Raw genomic sequence first — 16,040 nt, 5'->3', positions numbered from 1 at the left:
CAAGCTGCGGACACGTTCTGAACCCTGGGAAGATGCATTCTGGCTGTGGGGAGGGTCGGTGTGGCCGGGAGCAAGTGGGAGGGGAGAACCCACAGGAGGTGAAGGTGGACTTGCTTTACATTTCATCAAGGCCTGTCTCACCACTGAGCTCAGGACAGACTGCAAGATGAGTTAGGGAAGCGGGGCTATTTCACCTGTGTTCAGCGGACCAGCAGCCTCACCATCACCTGGAAGCCTGTTAGAATGCCAACTCTCAAGCCCCTCCCCCACCCAGAATCTGCATTTTAACAAGATCCCCAGGGGCGGGTTTTATGCACATAAAAATTTGCTGGGCGGGTCCCGGGTCCCCGTTAATTACCCCAGGCCCCTGTCAAACGAAGCTCCCACTTTTCAGGAAGCTCCACAATCCTTCCTCTGGAAAGACTTTTGGAAGCAAAGCAGGCAAGGAGTGAATACAGACACGTGTCTTACACACACTTGCCACGGTTCTCACACACACGGGGCACACTCTCAAGCCAGCAGGAGCACCTCGCTGCCGACTTCTGTCTCTTTCCCAGAGCCGGAAGCCCCCCTAGTACCTGTAGGATGGAAAACTGATACTCTAGAGAGTTTACAAATGGTAGCGGGACTAGAGTCGCCTGCCATTCTGCTGGCATCCTGCCCACTGCGTCAGAGAACCCAACCCTTGGCTCTCCCATCAATTCTGGGTCAACACAGGCAGCGCACTTCGCCTTGGGTTTGCGTCCATCCCTGCCAGCAGCTTGGTTAATTCCGAATGGTGAGATGTAGACTGCCCTTTGGAATGGGGTTTTTGGCCCTTGGAAATTCCTAGGTCATCGTTGAAAGGAGACTTGAAGACATAGGCAAAATAAGTTCTGCTGGAACACGTAGCAGAAGAAGGCAGGAAGTGGAGCAAGTAGAAGGAAACACTGCAAAGAAACCTCTGCAAGCACATGGCTTTGCCTACCATGGTCAGGGCGGTATCTCCGCCATCTGGAATATAGTAAGTGCTCATTAAAACAGTTGCTAAATGGACCAAAAATCTATAAACTACTCTTCACTGTCACTGCTCAATATGAGAGCAAGTTATGTCTAATTCTTTTCTGCTTACGCAGAGCCCCTGTATCACTTTGAGATGGAAGCAAGAAGAAAACATCCGCTTCACAAGCCTAAGACTCAAACTCCAGGCCTTGCTAACCTCCTCTGATCTCCACATCTGTCTATGCTTCATCCTTTCATACTTATTCAAAGTATATTTGTTCATCCAAGTAACTGATCAGTAACTTGTAGATCTAATGGGGCCGCTTCTTAATTATCTCCCTGGGTTCCTAAGAATGAATGTCTGAGTCCGATTCTTTAGGTCTGTGACACACTCTCCACGACTCCTGTCCTCAGTGAGGTTTACTGCTGGCCCTTTTGGCACGAATAACAGCTCCTCTCCAAGAATAACGTCCACATGTATGAAATAGCTCGCAGAGCCACCAGTGCAGATACATCTAATTTAGGCATCCCTCAAAGAGGAGTTTATTCTCACTTACGTTGACATGTTATTATTCCCACTCAAAGTCGTCATTTCTTTATTTTTCTCTCTTCCACTTAATTTAATTACCTGCTCTAAGAGTCCCACTTACCAGAAGCGTGCCAAAAACTCAAAAATGGTGGACAGGATGCCAAGTATATGCCAGAAATATTTGTCAGACCCTGGACCCGCATGGGCAGATCATCGACCTTCTCCACAGACCCACACAGATGGGAGTGGAGTCGACAACTGCTCAGCCTGACCACCGAGGAAGCCCACAGAAATGCACAATCCATTACCACAACCAACCTTCCAAACAGCTATCAAATTCTATGTGCACAGAAAAAGACGGCTGAGTGCCTAATTCTTCCAACAGGACCTGAGGACAGCGCCTCACCTGCTCCCGACACAGGGCTATCCTAGCCACCACCTGGGGTTGACGTGCATATCACTTCTCTTCCTCCCTTAACTCAAGGGAGGGCACAGTCGTCTTTCTTACGCGGGTCAGAGAACATAGTACTGGTTTGTTTTCAGAACTCAAACCCTTGAAGTGATGGCTTCCCTGATCGCCTTGCATGTGTGAGAACTGAATGAACATGGTATGAGTTATTTTGCTAAAGTTTCCGTGACATCAGATCTAATATTCTTATTCTACATTTCACCCTAAAGTAATGTAATCATAAAATAACAATCATATAAAATGACACAAATATACTGCAGGAAAAAAATGTAGACTGAAGAGATCATTCTACCACCAAACACAACCAGGGTTACTAACATCGTATTTATCTCATTTTTTATTTATTAGGACTTATTTCCCATCTTTTCCTGTAAATCTTGCCCAGGAGTGGTAGATTGTATGCATGTGTATAAACTTACTGTGTATAACCCTATAATGCCATATCTTGCTTTCCTCTCAATTTTAACGTCACATTCAACATCACTTTCTTGTGGGTTTTTAATTTTTTTTTCACATAAATCTCCTTTGAAAGATATTCTTCACTAATTATCTTTTCAATTGCCCTCCTCATAAACAACTAGGGTTTTGGCCATCAAAGAACCACGGAAGCCAGTAAAACAAGTATCTGATTGCTCAGTGCCAAGTAGCCTGATTTTTTTTTTAAACATAATTTCAGAAATAACAACCCATGGAAAGTGAAATGTTGATTGCAAACTTGGATACAACTGTATGCCTCTTCTTTAGTAAGCCTTGGGATACACCCTGAAATTTCCACCTTGTGAATAATGGAGGTGTGGGTGTCTGATTTCTGCCAACCCAAAGGTTATCTGAAGGTAAAATGTGTATTTTCAGAAGACTTTGCTAAATCCCCTTTCTCTGTCTCCTCTGTTTTAACCTCACCTGCAGACCTGCCTAGTAATGCCCTAAAGCAAGGCTTGTCCTGGGTATTTATTCTCGAAAGGGCTTCGGGAACTGGAGTATTGATCAGCCCAAAGCGCACCCGCCCTTTGGTATTTTGTGGGTCATCGGTTAGGGAAGTTGAGTACTGTTTATTGATGCCCCCTTCCTCACAGGCTAGTTTCACATGACGGAGAGCCCCCCGGGGTAGGAGTTTTGCTGGAGATCGCAGGGAGACCGAAGGAGGCCCAGGTTTGAGCCCAGTCAGTCCGCTGGGCCAGCGACCGGAATAAAACCAACGCGCTAAATACAGGCACAGTCATCGGTCATAAGGCGGCTTTAAACGCAAACCCGGCAGCACCGAACGACAAGGCCGGGAAAGAGAGGGGGCACGGGCAAAGGAAATCTCTGTAGGTCTCAGCCCTAGGTGGGGCTTCAAATAAGGGGGGATCAGGGGAAACATCTGTTTTCAGCCCGAGCTACCCGCGAACTTTTTCCTGGAGAGAAGCTCGCGGAGCAATTTACAGCATTCCAGCCTGAGGCTCTCGTGCCAGACGCTCTGAATCAACCTTTAGAAACCAGAGCTGCCGGGAAGGGAAGGAGCGCCGTGTGCAGGGGCGGGAGCGCCTCGGCGGGCCTCAGCGCAGGGAAGGGCGGCGGGCCGGGGGCGTGGGCTCGCGCTCCCCGCAGCATCCGCCGGCCGCGCTCTCCCAAGGAGGCCAACCTGGGTTTGCGCCGAACGTCGGGGACCCCGAAGAAGCGCCAGCCCCCGGGAGGCGTTTTCGGAGAGACTCGGAGAGGCCGGCGGACGGCGCGGGAGTCCAGATAGCGGGGTTAGGGGCTCGGGGGTCCGTGAGGGCTCGGTCTGTCCCGGGGCCGCGGCCGACAGGGGGCACCCTGTCACTGCGGAAGCCGGTGACCAGGGGCCGGGCCACCGAGGGGCACGCCCTCCTACCCCGGGCCGCTCTTCGTCCTGCTCGTGGCGAGATTTCTAGAACCACAGTTTCCACCAGGAGCAAAAAAAAGGGAGTGGACACTCACGTAGACGCACAGACTAGGTTAACCTGGACACTCGAGATTTAAATCCCACGCACACCAGAAAGCTGTCTGTCGTTGTTTCTCGGGTTTGTCTGTCTGACCTACTGAATGTGAGAAGCGCCCCGCGGGGGCAAGGAAGGGTGTGTCTGTGTGTATGTCTGTGCGTGCGCGCGCGCGTGCGTGAGCGTGTGTGTGTTTCTGCCCTCGGCCTACGCAGAAAGCTTTGGAAAATAGGCCAGGGCGGACCCTCTCTCCCCAGCCCTCGGGAGAAAGATCAAGTAGTTTCCACCCACGCTCGGGGACCCGGCGAGAGATGCCCGGGCATCTGGTCCCTCGGCTCCCCTGTGCACACCGACACTACGTGTGCATACGCCCAGCGCACTTCCCGGCTGCACCGCGCCGGCCTGCCCCTCCTGGGAGCACTCTGCGCTGCGCACGGCTTTCAGGGAGAAGCAGACCTTGGCTGTGGGGGACCCTGCCCCGGCCCTCGCTCAGCGGGTTCATTAACGCTCTCACTAAGAATTGGTCAAACCAGCCGCGCCTGCATCTTTAGTTCAAAGCGTTGCAGGCCCGAGAGCCCTGGAGTAGAGGGAAGGGGTGGGAGTACCCCTGCACCTACTGCTCCGCCCCCTGCCCTCTGGCCTGACCCTCACCCAGCCTTCCGTTTCCCTTGCTCTGCTCCGTGCCTGCCACCTCGCTTCTGTCTTCTGCCACCATTACCCATAACTCTGGACAGGTGGGCCAGATACCCACTATTTCCTATTTTTCTCTTTTTGGGGTTGAGGGCGCAGGGCCGCATCCTCACGGCCCAGCCGGGGTTTAGAACCAAGAAAGGGCGGCCACCTCCAAACACCTGTAGTATTCTGCCTCCCCGCCCCCTCCCCAATCTGGCGCACTGAGGTCTTGGTACCTGGCCTAGGACAGGTGATCATTTGAACTCAGAAGCTGGATCGAAAATAAAAAGGACGAATATGGTTGCTAGGGTTTCTAATTCTTATAAAACAGGAAAGCAGAGAGGACAGAGGCACCCCCGCCCACAGCCAGGCGGACTCCATATGCCCCATTATTGATCCCTTAATTCCCCTCTCTCCTCCCGCCTCGTCCCCCACCTCCTGCCCTGTTTGTTTTAGTTACGAAATGTTGTGGGCACCTCAGTTGTGACTGAAAAGTAACCTTGAAACACGCCGTCCTGACTGTCAGAGACAAATAGTCTCCCAACCGTCGCAGCAGCTGGCGGGGCCGCGCGCGCCCTGCGCCCGGCACCCGGACCGTGGGACGGGGCTCCTCCCCTCCAGCCGCCCCGTCCGGCGCTGGAGGCCTGGCTCCCGCCGGGGAGGCGGGACCCAGCGCCCCGCACGCCTCCCGAAGCCGCTCCGGGTCTTAACTGTAACGGGAGGGGCCTCCCAGCAGCCGCAACAGGCGAGTTAAAGGTGTGTACACAGTTTTTCTAAATACGACAGCGCTTTGCAGATTGGCTCTGTCACCGGTTGGTTGTTTTGACAGGGAATGAGCCCTGAGAACTAAGAAATCCGGGATAGATAAATGCGGCTTTGATAAGGCTCTGCAGGGGCGAGAGCGGGCGCGGAAGCCGGACGCGCCCTCGGACAGGCGCGCCAGGGGCCCGGCTCTATGGGACGGGGACGGGGCCAGAGCCCTGGGCCGCTCCACTGGGTGGCCTCCTCCCGGGTCCCTCCTCCCGTGGGGACTCCCCGCAGACGAAAGGGGGCTGGACCCGGGGGCCCACGCGCCCACCCGCCCCGCTCGCCAGTCCGGGCTCCGCGTGCCCGGCGCAGGGCAGCTGCGCGGGCGCCGAGGGCAGGTGCTGGGCGCCGGCCGGGGCTCCCTCTCACCCAGGTGTGAGCTGATTATTCAAATGGGCTGCCCCGGGTCTGGGGATTGGAGGCCCGCGGCCGCGCGCTGCGCTATATCACCAGCAGCCCACGTCACTGCGGCACTTGTCCGCTGCGCGGTCCACACCTCCTCCTCCTCCTCCTCCCTTCCCCCCCTCCTCCACCACCTCCACCTCCTCCTCCTCCTCTTCTCCACCCCCCCCCCACCCGCCCCCGCGCCGCGCGCTTCCCGCCGCCTCCCGGCAGCTCGGCACTGCCAGCCTCGGCCTCCACCCGGCAGCCCGCGAGCGCGGCGGCGGCGGCGGCGGCGGCGGGCGGCGGGCGCTCCGGCAGCGGCGATCGGCTCCGGGCCTCCTCCCACCCTCGGCCCCCTCCTCCCGCGACTCACCCCTCCCGCCCACTTCCAGCCACAGCCTCTGGCCGGCCGAGGGAGAGAGGGAGTGGAGCCGAGAGAGAGGGAGCGCGAGAGGGAGGGAGGGGACGGTGCCTTGGCTGACTTTTTTTAGAAAGGAGGGTGGGGGTGGGGGGGTGATTGCCGGTCGTTTGCTGGGGCTGTTAAATTTTAAACTGCCATGCACTCGGCTTCCAGTATGCTGGGAGCGGTGAAGATGGAAGGGCACGAGCCGTCCGACTGGAGCAGCTACTATGCCGAGCCCGAGGTAGGCACTCGCCTTGGCCGGGGGAAGCGGGGTGGCGGCGTCCGCTCTCGGCCCCAACCTCTGGACCGCTTCCCCGGCCGGCCCCCGGCCCCCACCCCAGCCGCTCCGGGCAGCCGCCTTTTCCACCCTCCTTCGACTCAGATGGGTCTCTTTTTTATACGACACACTGTTAGCCTTGAGATAATATTAACTTTGTGATCAAATATTGACTTGCGGCGCCTCCAAATCCTCTTCGTGGCCGAGCCACGCACTATCCTAACAGAGTTGTGTTTGGCAGCGCGCGGCTGGGGAGGGGTGGGAGGTCGGCCGGCGAGGGGGTGGGGAGCTGGAGTGGAGAAGGTGGGTAGGAGTTGGGGGCTGAGGTAGAGAAAAACGGTCCAGGACTAGGCGACAAAGAGAAAGAAAGTTTGTGGCTGCAGAGCCCAGCCGCGTGTAGTTCTGTCCGCGGTCCCCTCCCTGTCCCTCCACTCAATGCCTCCGGCTGGCCCCAGACTGCGCGCAGGTACCGCGTTTCGGTTCCCCTGGGGCCCAGAATGGGGTCCCGGGAGGAAGGCTGAATGGCGAGGACCCTGGGATCGTCTCCGCGGGAGGCCGCCGGGCGCCCTGCGCCTTGTCCCACAGGTCGCTGGCCAGGGTCGGAGGTGGCGTCCGGGGCCGCGGCGCCTGCTCGGTATGCTGGCGTGAGAGTCGGGGAGACTCTGCGGGGGGGAGATGCATTTGGGATGCCTGGCTTGGGGCGCTCCCGGGGACCTCTGTTTTAGAGTCTGAGAGAGGCGCAGGAGGGCGAGGAGGCGGCCACGGGCGCAGAGCGGCGGCCCCCGCGCCACCTCCCCGAGGGCGATCGCGGCGCGCTCCGGGTGAAACGGACGCGGGGCCGGGGCCGGGCGAGGGCAGGACTCCCCGGAGGCCTCCCTGGAGGCGGGGGCCTGGGCTGGCCCGGTGGGCGGGGGGTCAGGCCGGGCGCGCTTCAGCCGCGGTGCTAACGCTGTGCGCCTCCCTCCGGGCTCTGTCCTCAGGGCTACTCCTCGGTGAGCAACATGAACGCCGGCCTGGGGATGAACGGCATGAACACGTACATGAGCATGTCGGCGGCCGCCATGGGCAGCGGCTCGGGCAACATGAGCGCCGGCTCCATGAACATGTCGTCGTACGTGGGCGCGGGCATGAGCCCGTCCCTGGCCGGCATGTCCCCCGGGGCGGGCGCCATGGCCGGCATGGGCGGCTCGTCCGGGTCGGCCGGCGTGGCTGGCATGGGGCCGCACCTGAGCCCGAGCCTGAGCCCGCTCGGGGGGCAGGCGGCCGGGGCCATGGGCGGCCTGGCACCCTACGCGAACATGAACTCCATGAGCCCCATGTACGGGCAGGCAGGCCTGAGCCGCGCGCGCGACCCCAAGACGTACCGGCGCAGCTACACGCACGCCAAGCCGCCCTACTCGTACATTTCGCTCATCACCATGGCCATTCAGCAGAGCCCCAACAAGATGCTGACGCTGAGCGAGATCTACCAGTGGATCATGGACCTCTTCCCCTTCTACCGGCAGAACCAGCAGCGCTGGCAGAACTCCATCCGCCACTCGCTGTCCTTCAACGACTGCTTCCTCAAGGTGCCCCGCTCGCCCGACAAGCCCGGCAAGGGCTCCTTCTGGACTCTGCACCCCGACTCGGGCAACATGTTCGAGAATGGCTGCTACCTGCGCCGCCAGAAGCGCTTCAAGTGCGAGAAGCAGCTGGCCCTGAAGGAGGCCGCGGGCGCCGCGGGCGGCGGTAAGAAGGCGGCCGCCGGGGCCCAGGCCTCGCAGGGTCAGCTCGGGGAGGCCGCCGGGCCGGTCTCCGAGACTCCGGCGGGCACCGAATCGCCCCACTCGAGCGCCTCCCCGTGCCAGGAGCACAAGCGAGGGGGCCTCGGGGAGCTGAAGGGGACGCCGGCCGCGGCGTTGAGCCCCGCGGAGCCGGCGCCCTCGCCAGGGCAGCAGCAGGCCGCGGCCCACCTGCTGGGCCCGCCGCATCACCCGGGCCTGCCGCCAGAGACCCACCTGAAGCCGGAGCACCACTACGCCTTCAACCACCCCTTCTCCATCAACAACCTCATGTCCTCGGAGCAGCAGCACCACCACAGCCATCACCACCACCAGCCCCACAAAATGGACCTCAAGGCCTACGAACAGGTGATGCATTACCCCGGCTACGGGTCCCCCATGCCGGGAAGCCTGGCCATGGGCCCGGTCACGAACAAAGCGGGCCTGGACGCCTCGACCCTGGCCCCAGACACCTCCTACTACCAGGGAGTGTACTCCAGGCCCATTATGAACTCCTCTTAAGAAGACGGCGTGACCTGGCTAGCCTGGACCCAGACGGGAGAGACAGGAAATGGGGTAGAGACCCTGAGAAAGGGGCGCTGGAAAGTTGCGAGGGAGAAGGACCCATCACACCCCTGCCCCCCCGGAACAGAGGTCTCCCCCACCCTCTGCAGCCCTTCCCTCCCTCACATGGGCCACACTGATGTCTATCATGCTATATAAGGAGGGAAAGGGAAAAAAAGTTAGTCAAAAAAAGAGAAAAAGGAAAGCCTCAGTTTCCACTACCGTGTAGACGCCTGCTTCTTTAAGCACCTGCGAATCCTGACTTTTTGTTGTTGTGGTTTATCTCCGTTGCTGTCATTGCAGGGAAGTCTTAACTTTATTTAAAAAAACAAAAAAACAACAAAAAACAAAAACAAAACAAAAAAGAAAAAACACAAACTTTTGTGAGTGACTCAGTGTAAAACTGTAGTTTTAACAGAAAACAGAGTTGTACTATTGTTTAAAGAAGAGAAAAAATGATGTAAGGGTCTGTTGTAAATGATCAAGAAAAAGAAAAAGAAAAAAGCATTCCCATTCTTGATACGGTGAAATTCAGGTCTCGAGTCTGATTAATTTATGGTTTCCGTGTGCTTTATTTATGGCTTATAAATGTATGTTCTGACTACAAGGACCAGAGTTCCACGAATCTATATTAAAGTGTTATTGCCAGTTTTTTGCTCTGAATCTTCAAGATTTTTTTTTTTCCTTTGCCTGATTTAAAAAACAAACAGACCTGGGAATCAGTTTAAAATTGAGGGAGGGAGATCCTGGCTGGTTGCAGGTTTTATTTTATTCTGGGGGAGGTAGTTGCTGTTTTATCGACTGTTTATTATTAGCATTTTCAGACAAAGTAAAGTTGAATGAATTTGACAGTAAACAGACACATACCCATTGCCCAGATCCTACAGTTCCCATTTCACGATACTTGTTATACAGCATATCTATCCATCTATCCACACCTGCATCGGTCCACTTATCTTATTTTCCTAGATGCATTTCAAAGTAAATTTCAGACTTCAGTACACGAAACACTTCAGCAAGGACATGTTAATGGAACTCAACATTGTTCAAGGTTACTTCTTTGAATTTGGGGTTTAACTTTACACACAGTGAAACTCACAGATCCCAGGTGAACCATTCTGGGGATTGTGGGGATGATGCAGGTTTATCTCCGAAGCCTGGAGAAAACCACACATCCTATCTGTATTTTCCAGCTGGGCCATGTGAAGGTGCAATGTTGTTGACATCTCTGGGACCCTGGGGCTGGCTTCTCTGGAAAGAAGCCTGGATTTTCCATGTTTTTTCCTGTATGTCCAATCCTAGGCCTCCCTTCAAGGCAGGGAGCCCCGATTGGACTTGCAAATTTCTGGTGCAGCTCTTTTCCTTTTCATCACTGCCTCTCTGCACCCATTCACCCTTCCATGGAATTGGAACTCTGCCTGGATTGACAGCCTCAGGCCTCTGTCCACACTCCACCCTCCATCCCACCCTCCACCTTCACTTAGGTGTTCTGCACAACCTTGGTAGAACTTGCTGCAGCCCAGGAGTAGTGAGGCTTCTGGAACCATGCTTTTGAGCATCTGGTCTGGAGAAACAAAAGACTTTCTCCTGGAAGTGATTTTAAAGGGCACTCAGGGTCCTGATGAAAATCTTTTAAAATATGTGTAACTGGGGGATAAGGCAGAGGTAAGGGGGTGTCCTGCATGGCTGGCCAGGTGCCCCTTGTCAGGGGTGGGATCCCAGGGTCTGCAGGTTTTCTCCCTCCCCACTCCACCCAAACTCGGAGCGAGGCCTTGGCCAAGAGGCCTCTTAGCCCGGGTTGGCAATCTAGGATTACAGCACCAAGGAGGTGAGTGGGTATGTTGTGATTCTTCAAGGAAAACCGGAAAGTATAAAGAAAGACCCAGAATAAATTCTTACAAATCGCACTGCCTCTCTCCACAGACAGCCTAGTGGCCCTAAATCCTCGGCCAACCGAAGTGGAAATCTTGGAGGCCAAGCGGGGCCCGGCTTCGCAAAGTGGGCTCCGCTTTGGCTTTGCCCTGGGCATCTGCTGGCAGGCAAGCTGGCCGAGCGAGGGCAGGAGCCATCCAGGGAGCAGCTAGCTTGCGGTGGGTGAGAATCTCCGCAGAGTCGGAGGCCAAAACTTTCAGACTCAGGTTTCTAAGCTCAGGCTCCCATGTCCCGGACTAGATCTTTGGGCTTCTCGACCATCTAAACTTGGAGTGTCCCAGCTTCGCCCCAAGCCTGGATACCACCTCTGCGAGAGCCCTCCTCACCTTGCGGGGTCTCTCTGCCCCTCAAACCCTGGCCTTCCCACGCGCCTGAGGGGGGTTGGTCCTTGCCTCTGCCTCCCGCCTCCAAATCCCTTTTTAACATGCCACATTGTCCCGAAGAAAACAAGGAAGAGAAATTGGGGAGGGGGGTGGTGGGAGGGATCCGGAGGTCGCAGCCAGCAATCAGGGCCGTCTCTCCCCCTGGCAAGGACACACACGTCGTGAGCCCAGCCTGAAATGTGTTTCATTATCACATAAAAGGCTCCCGTGGCGAAGGAGCGGAGAGGCAGGGCCGGGGGCCGAGTGCGGGACAATGAAGGCTGAAAGCTCTGCCCTAACCTGCTATGTTTCCTATCGCACGTCCATTGTGCGAGGGTCGTTTTAAACTACTTAGCGTGCCCCCCTCCACTGATCCCGGCCAGATAAGATATAGTTCTGTCCGAATACATAAAAAGGATGTCGGGGAGCCGGCCGCTCCGGAGGCTTTTCTGCGCGTCCTGCGTCTTTCACACCCCTCATCCTCCCGCCCCAGCCCCTGCCCCCGCAGGGCCCCCAGCTTACTGGCGCTCAGACCGCCCTCCGCCCGCGTTCCCCAACTCTGCGTGGTAGGGTGCAGCGTTTGTTTTTCCCTCTCTCTCCCTCTATTTCTTCCTTTTCCCCGCGCCATCCGCGCGCGGGTTTAAGCATCCGTGATCTGTGAATAAACAGTCAGTAAACAACCGAAAAAAACATTCTAGATCCGAATTCCAGGAGGGTAAACTTTCCATGCCACGTCACACTTCAGCAAATTTGCACAGATATTACATTGCCTCTCCCTCCTTTATTATTTTTTTTCTTTTTTGCCAGGATCCCATTGTACTTAACTGAATTTTATAACGCTGATCGATATCTTGGTAAAATATTCATTTTTAAACTAGCGGGCAGTGAAATCTTTGCTTTGTGTGCTAAAGTCAACAGTCGCTAGGTTTGAGCTCAAATAAATGCGGGGATGCCTCGGCTCGGAGCAGTCGGCCGCCTCCCTCCGCGCTCTGGACGCTCCGCTGCCGCCGCCGCCCGCCTGCCCGCCGCACCGCAGGTAGGGAGCGCGCCCACTCAGGGGCCGCGCCCGGGTCCCCGCCGAGCGTGCGCCCCCCACTCCCGTCCGCGCGCCTCCCCTCCCCCAGCCAGCCCCTGGCCCTTCCCGAGGCTTCGACGCCTGGGAGACAGGGAGTGAGAAGCTAAGTCGCGGAGACCCCGGGGCTGGGGAGGTGGCCTTTTTGCGGGGGATTCTGAGGATGCTCGGCGTGGGAGGATGAGGGGTCGAGGAGCTACACACTCAGACTGAATCTGGGCCCTGAGCACAACTGGAAACTTTGGTGGGACCCCGAAGCGACGGGAAGCCACCACAGGCCCCTGCAGCCGCTCCGGGCTGCTGATTCGATACGAGGGCCGCCTGTCGCCCTAGGACGGTGGGAAGATGGAGGTGGGGGCCGGCCTTGGCCTCAGAGCCTGGGATGGGGACGCTGGAAGACGGCGCACTGGTACTGGGAGGCTGCACACCGAGGCCCGAGCGTGGACGCGCATGGGTTCCAGTTCCGTCTCTGGGGTTCCAGGAAGCCCCGAGGCCCAGGCGGCGGTGGGGTTCCCGCCGTCCGGGAGCCGAGGAAGGGCAGCGCCTTTCCGAGCGGCCGGGGAATCCTGCGTTCTCGCCGCGAGAGTGCACGGCCGCAGGCAGGTCAGGGAGACTCCGGGCCACTAGCCCGGTCCAGGAGGGAAAGGCCGAACCCGGCCGCGGGGCCGTTCTTCACCCACTTCCCCCGCGCTGTCCCGGGGCACCGGGTTTGGAGGATCGGACAGACCGATCGCATCTGTCTGCAGTCTGCGGGAAGGCGACGGCTCGGAAAACTAGTGATTCCGAGGCTGCCAGTTGACACCGCAGGACCCTCGGTTGTCGAGGGCAGGGTAGGAAAAGGTGTCTTTCCTCTGGGGTCTACCAGGTGGCCCCCATCAATCTGCATCACCCCTGACGGTTTGCTTTCTACGGCGGGGTGTCTGGCTCGTGATAGGCCCACGCCGGCTCGGTCAGTTTGGTATTTCGCCAGGACGTACGTAGGTCGCGCTAGGTCCCGGGTCACCGCAATTGCCCGCCACCCCAACTGGAAAGTTCTTCCAGTCCGTGCCGCCGTCACCCAGATCTCGGACCCAAAAGGGCAGAAATCGGTCCCGGTGATTGGCAGGGTCAGTTTTGTGGACACCTCCATGCGTGGGCACCCTGGGCGCCCGGTCCCCTCCTTCCCCGGCGCCCGGGGCTGCGCGCGCCTTTGTCCACCGCGCCCGAGGCCGACAAGGGAGCGCACCCGCCTCCCTCCAAGTCCGGCTCCGGCTCTTCCCTGAACGAGATGGCCCGCCGGCGGGACACACGCGAGGCTAATCGTTTTTTAATAATTAATGCCTCCCCGTTCCGCTGGTAATGCGCGGCCTCGAATCCGTCAATTACTTGTCATTAGACGGTGTCGCCCCACGGCCTTTCCTCGGGCCTTTGACGGCGCCGGGTCACCGCGCCCGGCCCACTCCACGGCCGAATGAAAAGGTGCCCGGCCTTTGAGAGCCGGTGCGGAGTTGCCGCGGCCCTTAATTCAGTGCGAGTTTTGAAAGAAAGACCCTCGCTGAAGAGATGTAATCTTCCAAATGGCCAATTTAAACCCCTGATGTTTATCGTCCGCCTCTCCCGGCTTTATACAGAGAAGCAGGTCTTCAGGGCTTTGGGGGAATTTTAATGTGCGGGTGACGCAGGGAGGAGCGAGAGATACTGCTTAATAGGGTGCGGGGAAGGGGGGTGTTTGCTCAAGAAGGCACCTGGAGGTACCTCGGGGTAACTGGTTTTCTCTGGGGCAGTGCACTCTTCTGAGTATCGGGGGTCTGGAGGTCCTCCCGGCTTGGGGCTGGAGTCGCGGAAACAGAATCTTCTGAATTGCGTAGACCAGAACTGTCCGGAGAAAGCAGCAGGGCCACTGGGGCCGGGAATCTTCACCCTGCGCCAGGGGGTAGGAAGGAAACGTTCTCTGAGTCCCCCATCCGCACCGTGGACCTAACCTTGCGGGCTAGCATCCACAGGCTTACGGGCACCCCGTCCAGCCACAGAGGAGACCCCCCCCTCACACACACCCCTTCGCACCACCATCTCCAATGTGCTGTCACCACTGCAGCAGAAGAGCAAGATTTCAGACCCTAAATGTCTCTGCTGGGTCAGGGACACAGTGGACACCAGCCCGGCCACAGCACCATGGCAACCCAGGCCGCCCAACAGTTGGTGGCATGAAATTATAAAAACAAAAACAAAAATGCAAGAAAAAACTCTCCAAGAGTTTGCCGCTCGATTTAATTATCTGCTGCTCTCTTCTCCCGTCAAATGTTCTTTATACCATACACAGATATCTGAGGGTCTCAGAGCCTTATGTGCCCCTTTGGGAGTGAAAACAATACACTGCATCTACAGCCCCCCTTGACGGCAGAGCCAGCTCCTGCTAAGCTTTACAGACGTCCGACTACACGTTTCTTACAGCTTCTAACCCCAGGACTGGTTTTCCTCTGAGAAGAGGAAAAAAGAGAATGTAGGGTGGAGGAAAAGATCATGAGGAATGTGGGAGAAACTATTTTTAAATGGATGGGGAAAGGCCAGCTGGCACAGGCCCGTGTGCCCGGCCACCCATCCCACCCCCCGCCCGGGGTGGGGGGAATCCTGGGCTGCTCCTGAGGCTACGTCCTTTCTCAGGCAGCCACAATAATTGAGATTTTTGGAGAAATTCCTTTTTGATGAGATGCACCGGATATGGGCAGGATGTTACAGGCACCTCCAGAGACAAGCAAACAAAAATTGCATGGTATAGACGGTGTCCCCAGTGGCACTCAGCGGGGTCCCCATCTCCTGGCAGGCTGCCTCTCCCTTAGACAAAACTCCCAGGGAGCGCACTACCCCCAGCCCTCCAGGGGTTGCCTCAGAAGCCTAAATCCTGGGGCATCTTCCCCATTCTGTTCACAGCCTTCCTGCCCACTCTCTCATCCTTTCTCTCCTTTCTTCTTTAAAACAATCGTGTGTGTCCCCCCCTCACCCCCTCCCGCCATTGTATTTGTTGATGACCTAACACGCTCACACCAAAAGCCACACACAGAAAACCAACAACGTGGGTTGGGAGGGGAGACCAATTATGAGTGAGGCTAACAAGCGGGGAACACCCAAGTTGAGGCCGGCTGTCTCCAGGGAGACTGATGGAGGCTTATTTTACAAGCTGTCATTCCGCCCTGGTCCCTATTGCCAGACTGGAGGTGATTCCTACTCACCCCTCCCCCAAGCCCTGCACCCTTGGGGCTTGTTCCAGATTCTTTGTATATCCTCTGCATAAGGTACAGAGGACAGGGTGGTTGCACAAGCACATCTTCACAGCAGTGTCCTTAGTTTTTACATTAGTGGCTGTTCCTCAGAGCTCCAACCTCACTACCAATAAAACATGGACTGGTCAGCTGTCCCTGTCATACATGTCCCCCCTCTCCACCAGGTTCCCATGAGAAGGCATTGACTTATCCTTCACACACATCTCTCTCTCTTTCTGAAAAGAAGGTGGGGAATTTTACTGACAGATAATACAACCGATAGCCGAGACGCTGAAAAGAGTCACACGAATGAAGTTGCATTCATTCATGCAAAACTAGAGGTTCTCAGGTCTCCTTAGGGCAAGTGCCTGGGGTTAAACTCTCTCTTTAAGCTCATTGGAGGCACTGATATTCCTGCAGTGCCAGGATACCGTGCCAGCAAGGCCACATCAGATGAACCGAGAGGGAAATTTTCCACATCACAAACGTAGATGCGTGAGGGAAAAATACTGGGGTGTGATGCAGATGAAAACTTTGGAATCAGAATAGTTTGCTAGTTTTTAGTTCTACTTGCTTAAGTGGCTTCACTTCTGCTCACTTAAATGGCTGAGGACTAGACTTTCTTCCTAGGTAAAGCAGCTTTCCCATGGTTTCA

General features: G+C 56.7%; 1 protein-coding gene across 1 annotated transcript; it reads left to right on the top strand.

Moving 5' to 3' along the window:
* The first annotated feature begins 6,336 nt into the window (after positions 1–6,336).
* FOXA2 (forkhead box A2) lies at positions 6,337–8,741 on the top strand. The gene is made up of 2 exons (XM_019927610.3): positions 6,337–6,423; positions 7,440–8,741. The coding sequence occupies exons 1-2, from the start codon at positions 6,337–6,339 to the stop codon at positions 8,739–8,741; spliced, it is 1,389 nt and encodes a 462-aa protein (XP_019783169.2).
* The last annotated feature ends 7,299 nt before the right edge of the window (positions 8,742–16,040 follow it).

Source organism: Tursiops truncatus, chromosome 15 (genome assembly GCF_011762595.2).
Source record: "Tursiops truncatus isolate mTurTru1 chromosome 15, mTurTru1.mat.Y, whole genome shotgun sequence".
NCBI classification, from domain to species: domain Eukaryota; kingdom Metazoa; phylum Chordata; class Mammalia; order Artiodactyla; family Delphinidae; genus Tursiops; species Tursiops truncatus.
Note: the sequence above shows the minus strand (reverse complement) of the source record. Positions and strands in the feature narration are given on the sequence as shown.

What these genes read in the sequence shown, in the direction of transcription:
- FOXA2 (XM_019927610.3), top strand. Translation starts at nt 6,337, where the DNA reads ATGCACTCGGCTTCCAGTATGCTGGGAGCGGTGAAGATGGAAGGGCAC. An exon ending in GCTACTATGCCGAGCCCGAG is followed by an intron (nt 6,424 to 7,439) that starts GTAGGCACTCGC and finishes CTCTGTCCTCAG; the next exon opens with GGCTACTCCTCGGTGAGCAA.